Source organism: Mauremys mutica, chromosome 2, assembly GCF_020497125.1.
Source record: "Mauremys mutica isolate MM-2020 ecotype Southern chromosome 2, ASM2049712v1, whole genome shotgun sequence".
Taxonomy (NCBI): Eukaryota; Metazoa; Chordata; order Testudines; family Geoemydidae; genus Mauremys; species Mauremys mutica.
The window spans coordinates 284,936,645-284,950,208 of record NC_059073.1 but is presented as its reverse complement, the minus strand read 5'-3'; the positions used below and the strand labels follow the sequence as shown (position 1 = coordinate 284,950,208).

At 44.5% G+C, this 13,564-nt stretch overlaps 1 protein-coding gene across 2 annotated transcripts in view; it reads right to left on the bottom strand.

Moving 5' to 3' along the window:
* GARS1 (glycyl-tRNA synthetase 1) overlaps nucleotides 1-13,564 on the bottom strand; it is a 38,415-nt gene that overhangs the window by 23,530 nt on the left and 1,321 nt on the right. Inside the window, exons 2-6 of one of the 2 annotated variants that reach the window (XM_045006728.1) lie at nucleotides 10,404-10,505; nucleotides 6,061-6,163; nucleotides 3,226-3,367; nucleotides 1,893-1,981; nucleotides 300-376 (exon numbers count right to left, since the gene is read on the bottom strand). In XM_045006728.1, the coding sequence (XP_044862663.1) occupies nucleotides 300-376; nucleotides 1,893-1,981; nucleotides 3,226-3,367; nucleotides 6,061-6,163; nucleotides 10,404-10,505 (513 nt within the window). Of the gene's footprint in view, nucleotides 1-299; nucleotides 377-1,892; nucleotides 1,982-3,225; nucleotides 3,368-6,060; nucleotides 6,164-10,403; nucleotides 10,686-13,564 lie in introns of those variants that run through there. The other variant, XM_045006729.1, reaches the window with a different exon arrangement.

The following is a 13,564-nucleotide window of genomic DNA, read 5'->3' as shown; positions in this document are numbered from 1 at the left end:
CTGAGCTGTTTTCCAAAGGACCATTTCCTTTAAGGAAAGCAGCATCTTAAGTATATTTAGGAGACTGGTGGGCATATAGGGGGATTTGCTTGTTTTGGACATTTACGTCTAATGCTACAGCCTTCATGTCTGCTTGAAAAAACGGTGCCCAGTGGAAGGTTAACAACAGATGTGGGAAGTGGCACGTGCTTCTTCTCTTAGGGAGACGGGACAGGATGCCACTCTTGGATGTTTGTACCGCACCTCATCTCTGCCACGTCATCTATCCAGTTTTCATCCTCCTCTGTTCAAGCACTGACCTGTGTTAAAACGTTTTCCATTTCTGTCTTTTTCTCAGCTGTACATTTCTTGTCAGACATCAGCTTCTGCAAGTGAGCTGTAAGCATTGGAAGTAGGGAATCAGTTCGCATTTGAGCAATATCACCGAACCACTCTAACCCTAAAACTGTATGAATCAAGAGGATTATAAAGCATGAGAGTACATGTACAGTCCCACCGGACAAAACGCAATGGGCCAGATTCCCAGCTCATGTGAATCACTGTAGCTCCATGGAAGTAGGTGGGGTTATGCTGATTTACACCAGCTGAGGATGTGGCCCAGTGTTTCTAATTAGTCATTTCTGACATTCTCTAGTTTCCTGCTGAGAGAGGACGATGGGGTATGTTGTGTATATTTAGCAAACAGGACCTGTCACTCTTTCCTCCTCCGCCCCCTATTTTAAACCCACTCTGGGTAAGGCACTGGAATCTATTCCCATTTCAGAAAGGCTTTTCCTTCTATCGTGTGTTCATGCACATACATACGAATTCACTGCTATTGGCTTGCACAGCCTTTTCTTTTCTTATTAAGTGTAGCGACCCTCCACAGGACAAGTGATCAGGGCGGCGTTTAACCCAGGACCTCTAGATCCAAAGTACAGATCTCTACCACTTGAACAAAACGATTTGGTCCACTAGCAAATAGTAACACAGGTGGCTTTCCTCTGTGGATCAGCCACAGAGGGGACATACACACTCTTGGTTAGTAGGTTACATAAAGGCAAAGAAAATATTAAGTTGAATATTCTGAGACCACTTCTTAATGCTAAAATCTATTAGATGCAGAACAGTATGACCAGGGGAATGATGGAAGCCCCTTTGGCATGAGCCATTTAAAGCTAGACTGCACCCATCCTACGTCTCGTCCATCCCCTGGTCAAGTGAAGATCTGTTCCATCTCTAATGTCTAGGATTCCAGGGTTTGTTTAACACAAATCAATGTAAAGAATCACACTGATTTTGCAACCCGAGAAGATGCCCAGGGTACATGTTTAAAACCTCCAATGTAGGCTAGATTCTGAGCATATAAAGCTCAACAGTACCCTCGAAATGCCTCTTCCACGAAACAAGTCCAGTCCAGCAGCTTTGTCCTGCAACCATCTCTCTAGTAAATTTAACCTGAGATTCGATCAAAAAGCAAGTTTCAGCCAACACCAGAAAAATAAGACCAAAGCATGGCCTTTGTGTGCTTTGTTTAGATTTGTTAGATGGAAGGTCAGGCTTGTTATGCAGGAAGCCAGACTAGATGATCCAATGATCCTTTGTGGCTTAATCTATGAATTACTAGAAAATAAAAATGAGATCTTTGTTGTACACTATTTCTATTAGGTGAAAATCCTTCCACTGCAGGGGTCCCATGCATCACTTCAGACCTTAACACAATGTTTAAATGGGGTGGAGGGCTTGCAAGGGTCACCTACGCTGGGGTGAATGTCTCCCTTACTGAACCATAGATATTAATATGCAAGAGATTTACTAGGTCATCTCGTCTATCCTCATAAGCAGGGCATTCCCCTACAAAGCAAAAAGCACTCACAAGGAATCTCTCAGCCAGTCCTGCCCTCAGAATGTACCTTTTAAGAGATGATCAGCACGAAAACACTCCCCATTTTTCACATCTTTCACCATGAAGTCAGCAAATTTTTCTACATGGCCAGAGGTCCTGGAACGGAAGACACTACTTTAGAAACACATATGGTCACTTGACAGCACCAGAGTAGCATGTGAGCCCACAATGAAGACCGACATTAAAGAGATTTCCTCTAAACCAAGCAACCAAAGTGCAGGCTCATTCTTGCTTCAGTTTACAGACCTGTATTTAGTAGTTTCCTCATTTAAAAATTGTCTGTGGCCATAAGGATCCTTGAGAAAGCCTGGATACCCCCCCCCACCCCAAATCCATTTTAGGTTCATACATTGGGCGAGTAAAATAGCACCACGTTCTCTTTTGTTTACTGCATAATTACTGGAGCAAGATAAGGATGCATTTGTGGGGGGAACTCGATGGGTCAGGTGACTAGCGGTGGCACTTGGACACTCATTCTTCTGTCACAGGTTTGAGTGTGACCCAAGCTGTTACCAGGTGAAAGTCTTTACTATCCAGTGCTGGCTCATTGACCCATCTCAGTGATCTCAGTCCAATTCCCAGAAAGCACCCACACCACACCATACAGCCATGAGCACCTTGAGCACCCTGGCTGCCAGTTGAGCAGAGGTGCTAGGGACAGGAGAGGGCTGGAGACTGAATTACACTCTCACCCTTCGAGGTGTTGCCTCCAGGGCAGGGCTGAGGCACCCTTCGGGAGCTGTATGAGGCCTATTGCTTTGCTGCTTTCTCTGCTCTACCTGTGCTGTGGATAAACAAAGGACTTCAGTCTCCACGGCTGGTACCATTCACTAGTACTATAGCTGTACCGTTAATGGATGGTGGTGGTTTCTGCCAGGCTTCCACATGGAGAGGAAGCAATGTGCAGTGGTTAGGGCACTAGTCTAAAACTTGGGAGATCTGAGTTCAAGTCCCTGTTCTGCCACACTTCCTGTGAGACCCTGAGGCAAGTCACAGTCTCGGTGACTCAGTTCCTCCATCTGTAAAATGGGGATATGAGAACCACCCTAACTCACAGGGGGGTTATGAGGATAAATCCATTACAGACTGTGGGGCTCTGAGCTATTACGATAATGGGGCCCACATACAAACCTTTGGTAGATATCTACTTGAACAGCAGCTTCCACTACCTACCTAGCTAAGTGCAGCCACCTAGATATTCTGCATTGCTACAAGGTAACAGGGTAGCAAACTGGGTGACTTAGTCTCATATTCCTGTGGTTATTTTTACAAGGGCTTGCAAAGAAATCTATCACTACCAGAAATGAACACACACTGCAAGAAGAAGGGCACATATTTACTTCAGAACTGGCTCTGGGGTGAGCATGGTGCAGTCTATCTCCAGAATCTGATCCTCCTGTATAAAGTGCAGCCTCCAAGCTTGGATAATGTTGTTCTTCAAAGCACATCCAACAGGCCCGAAGTCATACAGGCCACTAACACCTACGAGAGAAGTAAAATATGGGTCACACCATCTTACACAGCAGTTTTGTTTTGATTAAAAAAACCAAAGCCCGCAAATGACAATGTTTCAAATTTTAGGTGTCAGTCCAAGGTTATTTATTGGGCACCCTCGGAGTACGAGCTGCTTCGTACGAACCAGAGTGAAACAGGCTCTGCCTTCGAAAGCTTACAATGGGAAGGATCGATCCTGCCAAGTGTTGGAAGTGCTCAGTACCTACAAGAATTGGGCCCTAAGTGAGAAAGTTAATACAGTTCAGTCCCACAGTGCACTGGGTGATCAGCTTGTGGCCAAAACTCAACCAGATTCAGATACATGGTCTATAAATATACAAACCACACTTCCTCCTCCAGTGGGGAGTGCGTGGAAGAAAATGTATTTGGAGGAGGGAGCTGCGTACAGAGAGAAGATGGACACTCGTATACTCTGCGGGGAAGCTATACTGTAACACAATGCATCCTACGTACACCCACCAGTTTATACTTAATGATGAAAGGAGAGTAGCAAATACGTTACAATGAAAGAAAAGAGCAGGAAGGCCCAGACTGTCAGCCTGTAAACGCGACACTGAAAATTTACTCCGGAATCTGAGGTCACACCACAGGAAAGACAGACAGCCTGACAGACAGCGCTACTCTAATGCAGTGGCGCTCAACTGTTCCAAACTACTGTACCCCTTGCAGGAGTCTGATTTGTCTCAAGTACCTCAAGTTTCACCTCACTTAAAAACTACTTGCTTACAAAATCAAACATAAAAATTCAGAAGTGTCACAGCACACTAGTACTGGAAAATTGCTGACTTTCTCATTCTTACCATATACCATATATACTTGTTCATAAGCCGAATATTTTTGGTAAAAAGAGGTGATGCATCGAAGAGCGGGGGTCGGCTTATAAACAGGTCTACACCAAAATTTGATGATTTTAAACTCGATGGAATCATTGAATTGAATATCTAATACAGGGATCAGAAACCTTTGGCACGCAGCCCGCCAGCGGCTGGTTTGTTTACCTGCCGCGTCCACGGGTTTGGCTGATTGCCGCTCCAGGCCAATGGGGACAACGGGAAGCAGCACGGGCTGGGGGATGTGCTGGCCGCCGCTTCCCGCCACCCCCATTGGCCTGGAGCGGTGAACCGCAGCCAGTGGGAGCGGCGATCGGCCAAACCTGCGGACACAGCAGGTAAACAAACCGGCCCAGCCCGCCAGGGTGCTTACAAAACATTGTTGTTTTGTTTACCTGGAGCATCTGCAGGCATGGAGTCCTAATTGGGCTGGGAACGGCGAACCGTGGTCACTGGGAGCTGAGGGGCTCCATGCCTGCAGATGCTCCGAGTAAACAAAACGTCCCGACCCGCCAGCGGCTTACCCTGACTGGCCAGGAGCCAAAATCTTCCAAGCCCTGAAATACAGGGTCAGCTAATGAAAGGGTCATTCAGTTTTTGCTATTTTTACCCAGCTATTTTGGGGGGGGGTCGGCTTATAAATGAACAGGCTAATGAACGAGTATATACGGTAAATTAAAAATATATCAATAGGAATATAAATATTGTACTTACATTGCAGTATATAGTATATAGAGCAGCATAAACAAGTCATCGTCTGCATGAAATTTTAGTTTGTACTGACTTGGCTAGTGCTTTTTATGTAGCCTGCTGTAAAACTAGGCAAATATCTAGATGAGTTGATGTACCCCTTCTGCATACCCTACACATACCCCTGGTTGAGAACCACATCTGGTTATCTGAAAAGGTTTGACTACCATATTTAACCACTTGCTCAGTGCAACTCCTTGACAAGAGTTTCACCGCAGTAACAGGATCGAGAGCAGCAGCAGAATCTGGTATTTGAGTGACGTTAACATTAACTTGGCCAGGAAAGTTCAGAGAAAGACGTGCGGATATTAGGAAAGAAGGTAATCACTTGGCTTTTAAAAAATCCCCAGCCACCCTATTTCCATTAGTTCCTTGGACAGTGTACATTCTCTCTCTGATCTTCCTATTTGCATTCCGAAAGCACAAGATAGAACTCGCACCCGCACATACCTGAAAGAAGTTTCGAGACAGGGTAAAGCCAACTTTCCAAAAACCCAGTGATGTTTCATAGTATTATTATTAAGGCTACGATTTAGTCACGGGTATTTTTACTAAAAGTCACGGACAGGTCACGGGCAATAAACAAAAATTCACTCCCATGACCTATCCATAACTTTTACTATAAATACCCAACTAAATCTTGGGAGGGCTGCTGCAGAGGGGGACGCCCCGGGGGGGGAGCACCCCAGGGGGCTGCTGCTGGGGCGAGACACAGCACCAGCAGCCAGGGACCGCCAGAGCAGTGGCTGCTCCGGCCGCCTGAGGGACCGCTGCACGGGCTGGCCCCAGGGCCACTCCAGCAGCAGCCAGTGTGGCTGGCTGTGAGGCCGCCCGAACAGCTGGCTGCAGAGCCAGTCCAGCTGCTTGGTGGCCCTGGGATCAGCCCCACTGGCTTCTGCAGAAGTCACGGAAGTTGCGGGAAGTCATGGAATCCATGACTTCAGCGACCTCCATGACAGACACGGAGCCCTAATTATCATCATCAACAATGTAACATGTCAGGTGAACATGGCACTTCATAATCGTATACAGACACTCTACTCTAAAGTGATTAGAATGTAAATTTGTTTAAGCTTGTACCTCCATAAATAGCAAAAGCTTGATCATAGAAAAACCTCCGCTTCAGAGTGTCCTCCATTTTCGTTCTGTCCACAATGTCATCCTTGGGCTGTAAAGCCAACTCCTGTAAAACAGGCAGGGAGAAAATAAACAATGGTTCCAGTTACTGGCAGTAAAATGAGTCCTTCCTCAATCACCATTATGGGACAAAATGGCCTCTGTTCAAAAGTAGCCTTCACAGGCACCTCCCAGATCGGGATGTTCAAATTGGAAGGTACGTGCCTAACTGCTAAAGTGAATGTCCAAATGCCAGATTTAGTCACCAAGTTTGAAAAGTGAGCTCTGTGAGCTTAAACACTTGCACAAGTATTGGGAGGCTCTGGATGCTACTGGGATTTTGATAATGAGGATTATGAAGAGCATCCATGTTGTAATATGTTGAGGAGAAATTTCCTAGCCATCTGTACAACGAGCAACGACTACTTCTAAAGCACACTTCCTCTGAGACACTTGGGGTTTCTGTATAACATAATATAAGCTATAGGTATCAGATGTCTAATGGTAGCATTTGACTGAAGACTAGGAATGTGTTTTATACCATCCTCTTGTGATCTGAATTCAAATATCAGACAAAGCAAATATAATCCCATGTATTCCACATGATTACTGTAAAACGATGCTGGTAATAAAAACCAACAGTTTAGACTCAGAACATATGCGTTAGATGTCACCTTCCCCATTAAGTTTTAATAACTATTATCAACACACATTATGACAAAAGATATGCAGAGAGACCACCTACTTTTCATTAAACAAGTGTATAGGAATTTCAGTCTACTCGCCTAATATAGATTCTTATACCAAGCACATTGCTGTGATATCTGATCACCAACCCCATTCATTATTGACAGTGTTTTTTCCCCCTCATTAAGACATTTGAGCAACTGAATCTATTCTGACAAATGACTTACAGAATTTTTTGTTTCTAAAACAACTATATAAAGTGGACTAAGGTACTCTGGCAAGGTTAAACTAAAACCTTTTACTCTGAATCTGCTTTGGCTTATATCACTAACTTAAAGCGCTATGGCCAACGTTTTAAAACTTGGGTGCTTGCAGTTAGGTACCTAAACCCACATTTAAGCATATAAACAAAAGAGGCCTGATTTTCAGGAATGCTAAAGCCTCTGCAGCTCCCATGAGCTTCAGGCCAATAAGTAGGGCCCTACCAGATTCACGTCCGTGAAAAGTGCATCACGGACCACGGCATCTGGTCTCTTGTGCACCTTTACCCTATACTATACAGATTTCACAGAGGACACCAGTGTTTCTCAACTAGGGGTCCAGACCCAAAAGGAGGTTATGGGGGGAGGGGAGGGAGGTTGCAGGTTATTGTAGTGGGTGGTTGTGATATTACCATCCTTACTTCTGCGCTGCCTTCAGAGCTGGGTGGCTGGAGAACGGCAAGTGCTGGCAAGTGCCCAGACCTGAAGGCATTGCCGCTGCCAGCAGCAGTGCAAAAGTAAGGGTGGCAATACCATACCATGCCACCCTAACTTCTGCACTGCTGCCTTCCGAGCTGGGCTCCTGGCTAGCAGCCGCTGCTTTCTGGCTGCCCAGTTCTGAAGGCAGCGCTGCCACCAGCTGCAGAGCAGAAAGGTTGCAATACTACGATCCCCCTACAATAACCTTGCGACCCACCCCCTTTTGGGCCAGGACCCCTACAGTTACAGTGAAATTTCAGATTTTAATATCTGAAATCAAGAAATTTATTATTTTTAAAATCCTACGACCATGAAATTGACCAAAATGGACCATAAATTTGGTATGGCCCTACCAATAAGTAAATCTGCCTGATTAAATTGATATCAGGTTTTTTTTTAAAGAAAGATAGTTGACCGTGCCAAAACAATAGCTTTAAAGTACAGACTGAGGAAGGAGAGAAGTACACTCTGTAAGGACTAGAGACATCTCAAAAACTGCCAGGACTTCGCAGCGGGAGGAATGAGTTTCTGACAAGGAGATGGGGGAAGAGGGAAATGATAGAGGCATGGCCTGACATTGAATGGCAAAAGATGGTTAGCGCTTCAGGAGAGACCTCAAACAATAGGAGACTATAGAGATTCCACGCACTACCACCAATACGCGTTGGGTCACTATTAGAGATTCAGTGCTAAGCTGGCTATGTTGCAGTTACTCCGAGGAAGGAGTGGAGACTCTAAACTATTTGGCTTCACTGTTTTTAAGAAGCGGAGAGGGGAGCATGTGATAGCTGCAAGGGGAATGTCTACATCTTTGGGCCCTGCATAAGGGCTCGGTCATCTACTGACTTGAGAAAATGGAAACAAGTTGGTATCTGAGCCCAGCCTATATCCTCTCAGAGGAACTCTCAAACACAGATGTGCCCTGCACCGTTAAGGGTTTGGAAGCCGACTGTGCCCACTTAGAGCGACACCTCCCCTTTACATGCAGCCAATGTGGAAGTCACAGGGCCAGCGTGATACTGTCTAGTGGCTCCAATCAGCAGGCATCCACACTGCTGCCTTCCACTCAAGTTGCCACTGATGAACATTCACGGCTGGAAGCCTTGCCAAACAGGAATGACAACAATCAACACTTGTGCTGACAAGGACACGTGACGGTGTTGCAAGGTCATCCTGGAATAAATATGAATACAGCCCACACACATTGTGTAACTGACAAACAAGCCTCTGCACCAGATCCTACACACGCCTTTCCCATGGAAAAGGAGTGGCTGAAAGGGGTGCCAAGACTCCTAACCTGACTCATGGCCTCTCTAAATGAAGTTTGCCAGGATTACAAGACATAACCAGAGAACAGATTTTAAAAAATTAGTCACGGTAACTGAGACTAGCCGTGAGCAATTCGTGGGTTTTAAAGCGTGGTTCCACTCTGAAAAGTGACTCAGTCTTACTCAGACTGCCTCCTTGTGCATCTCCAGTCATAGCTGCTGACTTAAGAGACAAATAACTTCTCACTCTGGCCTGCTTTGAAGAACTAATTGAATTATTTAGATTTGATTCTGGTGCTCTAATTATTAGCTGAGTTCCAAGCACAGGAGCAGCCTCCGCCCTCTGAAGTGCACCACCACTGAAGACAATAAGGTTACCCAAATGTAACTAATAACAGAATTTCCCCCCCACCACCTTTTTTTTTTTTAATCTGGTAATATACAAGCCAGAAAGTACCCAGAACCTGCTCTTAGATCACAAGGTGAGTTTGCAGAGCTGGCTGGGGGGTGTGGGGAAGATACATTTTTACTCATATATTGAGCAAATCTGATCTGGAAATCAAGACAATAAACCTGGCACCCCGCAATGTCATTTTTAGAGCCTCTTTTCAGAACAGTACTGTATTTTAAAAATGGACAACTTAAATTTGGCCTTCAATTTGGAAAAAAAATATGGTCACTGGAAATATTTTTTAAAAAATTTGTTAAGTTACAGCGAACAGAATTGTTTTTAAACAAAAATCTCCCCTGCCAGGTTTGTAACTCAAACATTGTGTTAAAGAATCTGAAAGTGAAACATATAAAGTGACTTTGCAGGGGTTTCGTTTTGCTAGCTGACAGAAATGCAAAAAGTAAACAAAGAATAGTGACATGCACACTGGATTTTAAAAATTCTTTCACTTTTGATAATCTAAGCTCTTATCAGCAATGTAGGGAAGAAATATATTTGTTTACAACATGTGATTTTTAAGTTGACTGCAAGTTATAAAACAACTCTACTGGCTGGGAAGGAGTCATGGGCATCCAAACTGACAACAGTGACTGGCTCTTGTATCCCCGTGGCACAAACAGCAAGGAAGAAAAGAGAAAGCGAGAGGGGCCAAGGAAGGAGTGTCCGAAGACAGCGACAGAGGATACTGAATACGCTGGCATCATCTGGAAAGAAGTAGCACAACTAGCCAGCGACCATAATCAGTGGAGGAACTGAACTGCTTGATGCGTCAGCCAAACAGGAGGAACTAAGGTAAGGGAAGTTATCAAGCGCGCTCAATCACTACCTTTGCCATCTGTGCCACTGAACTGACCACTTTATAATTAAAAGGTAAGAGTACACAGTCCCATGCTGATATAACAACATGAATCCTAGGTTAAAAAAGTAGATTGGAACATTGCATCTACTGGTCAAGACAGTCTAGCATAAACATAGAGAGACAAAGTGGGTGAGATAATATCTTTTATTGACAAACTTCTGTTGGTGAGATAAACAAGCTTTCCCTGAGCTCCACTTTCTCTTTTAAATATATGCATTTAAAAAACACCCCCACTTGACTGCAGGAATTCAAGTATGCTCATGCAAAACCCTCTAGACCACAGATCTAATTCTCAGACTCACCTTGGCTTCTAGGATCCTCTTCCGAGCCTTGAGCTCTGCTACAGCTCTGTCTACATCCACCTGGGGAGCCTTCTCTTCTTTCAGCTTTCTTACCAGTTCCCCCTGAGGAAGAACACAGGAGAATCGAAGATATGGATTCCATTCTGAAAGGCAGGGGTGAGGGACATTACGCTCTAAAGGCTGCCTGAGAGTTTCTACAACCATGTGGAAACTGGCCAAGGTCCTGGAGGTGGGGGAACACTTTGAAATTGGAAAGTGAGCATCAGCTGAGTTTGATAGCATTAAACAACCTCAGAAGTAACTGTTTCCCACCCACTTGCAATTATTTTTATCTCAACATGTGACTACACCCCCTTAAAAATAAAGTCTGTTTGAATAGGCACAAGCATTATTATGGTTATTAGAGTTTCTCTGATGTTCATGCTTTTTTCAAAGAGGTATAGGAAATGAACACAACTTTATGAGAAAGCAAGACACAGTAGGGCCTTGGAACCTGACTAATTACCATCATCTTGCAAGAGTTATAGAAGGGTTTCCCTATCCCACATGGTAAGGATTCCCGTCCCCCACAACCCAGGAAATGTGACAGGCAAACAATCATGTGGAATTATTAACCCCTACATACTCTATAATATGGCTTTATAATACTTTTTGGGACTACGTCAACACTTCAGAGCCTATTTAGCATAGCGCAATGCTGCTGACACCAACAAAAGGAGTTTTTCTACCAGTGTAGAAACACCACCTCCCTGAACAACATTAGCTACCTCGACAGAAGCACTCTTCTGTTGTCAATAGCTGCATCTAGGCAGGGAGGTTTGCTGGCATAGCTACGTCGATCAGGGATGTGGTTTTTTCACACCCCTGACCAACACAGCTGCATCAGTATAAACTGTAAGCAGTGGCTGTAGATAGCTTAGTTCTGCTTCTTGCCTGCGTTGGCTTTAAGTGAATGAACAGTCTTTCCCTCCATCCCCCCAAAAGGAATTATCTAGCCAAAAAAACCTGTTTATCTTGAATTACTGAGGAAGAAATGTTGAGAGGCAAGGAACAAGCGAAAAGAGACAGCTACAGATGTGAAGTACATGCAAAAAATCAATAACTTCCCTAGTTTAATGCTCCCAGTTTAGCATCTTTCCTGTACCTACTCTTCTTTCATTTTAAAAAAATGTGAACCTGATTTTTATTTTTTCTACCCTGCCAGCTTTGTTTACAATCTACTTCTCAGCCCTAGTGAAATCACTGCACACAGGCAACGAGAGAGGAACAGGCTGCAACTAGGATTTCATGTTTCAGGTTGGGGAAAGAGGGAGGCTGACTTTATAATAGGAAAGAACTGACAGTAAGTGAATTAAATAAAGAGGGAACAAAAAATGTGACCGGCTGGGCTAATAAACTTAACATGTCAGCTACTATAACACAGTGGATAAAGAAAGTTGGCAACTGCACTTGACTGCTTCCTTCCTGTTAACCAGTGTAATCAAAATGTGAAAATTTCACTCCAGGGCTGCTGGGTTGAACTGCAATTCCAGGCTAACGTGGCAGAGGGAGGGATCTGAAGGAGGAAAAAAAGAAAAGTAGTAAACCAAACCCCTCTTTGTTGAGTTAGGGGATCTGGAAGGAAAGAAAGTCAAGACAAAGGGTCCAGGGAACTACTGCAGACTCAAAAGAGTTCATCACACTGCTGTGCATTCAGCACCAAAAGAGTGGTATGCAGTGGCTCTTTGTTCCGTACGACAAGGAAAAGGACTCGGACACAGGGCAGGAAAAAAAAATGAAGCAAACAATTATGCTTGCTGACTGGACACAATTTAATTAAAGACATGAGCCCAGCCCAGAGGAGGAGGAGCACACAGCACTATTTGATGTGGCAGATTTTGCTGCAGCTTTGTCCCAAACAACAGTGAAGCAGAGAGGGATCCACCCCAGGATCACAGCAGCTTATTGCATCAGGCACTGCTGCAGGAAAAAACACCGGCTTGGTCGCGTGGGGACAATCTCTCTCTCTAGGTCAAGGCTCCCTCAGGTTTAATTAAATTGCATCTACCCTCCGTTTGGATTGGACGAGAGCATCTATCTTCCTTATTCTATTTCTATTAAGACACCTTAAACACCCTCCTTTTACTATTACCATAGCATGTCACGCCATGGAAGACTGCACCTGCATCATTCATCTCCCTCCCTCCCAAACCTCTCTCTTACACCCCACATTTCTGTCCCATTCCCAAGAGCACAGGGAAAGGGACATTCATATATTTCTGTTTTAAAGGCAGGTGGCAACTCCCAAATTACTGGCATGGGGAGAAAGTGAGTCAGCTGGGTTTAGCTATTATAATTGCAATTACTCGGAGATTCCCCACCAAGGCACTCAGTTTGCTGTACAATGAGTCATAACAAAAACTCACTGAAGTAGTGATGTAAGTTAAAAAAAATATATAGATCCATTTACATAACGGAAATATGTAAGGGGCAAACACACACAGATCCAGCTGTATATAGGGAATACACACACGTGTGTGGTTAAACAGGGAGACTATATAGAACTAGCTATGCTAAGAAGGCATGAAGGGCAACCCAGGCACATAAGAGATCTAGGTCTAGCTATGAAAAGGTGTGGAGAGTCCACAAGCCGTAAGAGGTATATGCAGACATAGAGATGAGAAGGGTGCACAGAGAGAGATCAAGCTGTGTAAGGAGAAGGGGAATGCACAGATCCCTCTAGATGAGGAAGAAAACACAGACACAGATCAGCTATAACAGGGATAAGAAGGGCACAGTCATATAATTCCAGCTTTATTACAAGAGATATATGCACCTATATGCCAAGCTATAAAAGGGAGGAGAGCTGGAGCAAGGCATTCTTATTTAAAAGGGAACCGTGAAGCCCCACCGTTACATTGGGAACACACACATATACAACAAAGACCCTATACCGATCTAGCTCTCTAAATTGCGGGGTGGGGGATGCCACAGAGACTCAGCTCTATGGAATGGAAGAGGCGATAACCCATAGACCCACCTCTGAACAGGAGGAAGTGAGCCTATATAGACCAACTCTATACAGGGAGAGACACCATGCTGCTCTATGGGGGAAGAGACACCCTATATACCTAACTCATATGGACACAGTTCTGTAGGGCAGAGAGAACTATAGAGACCAA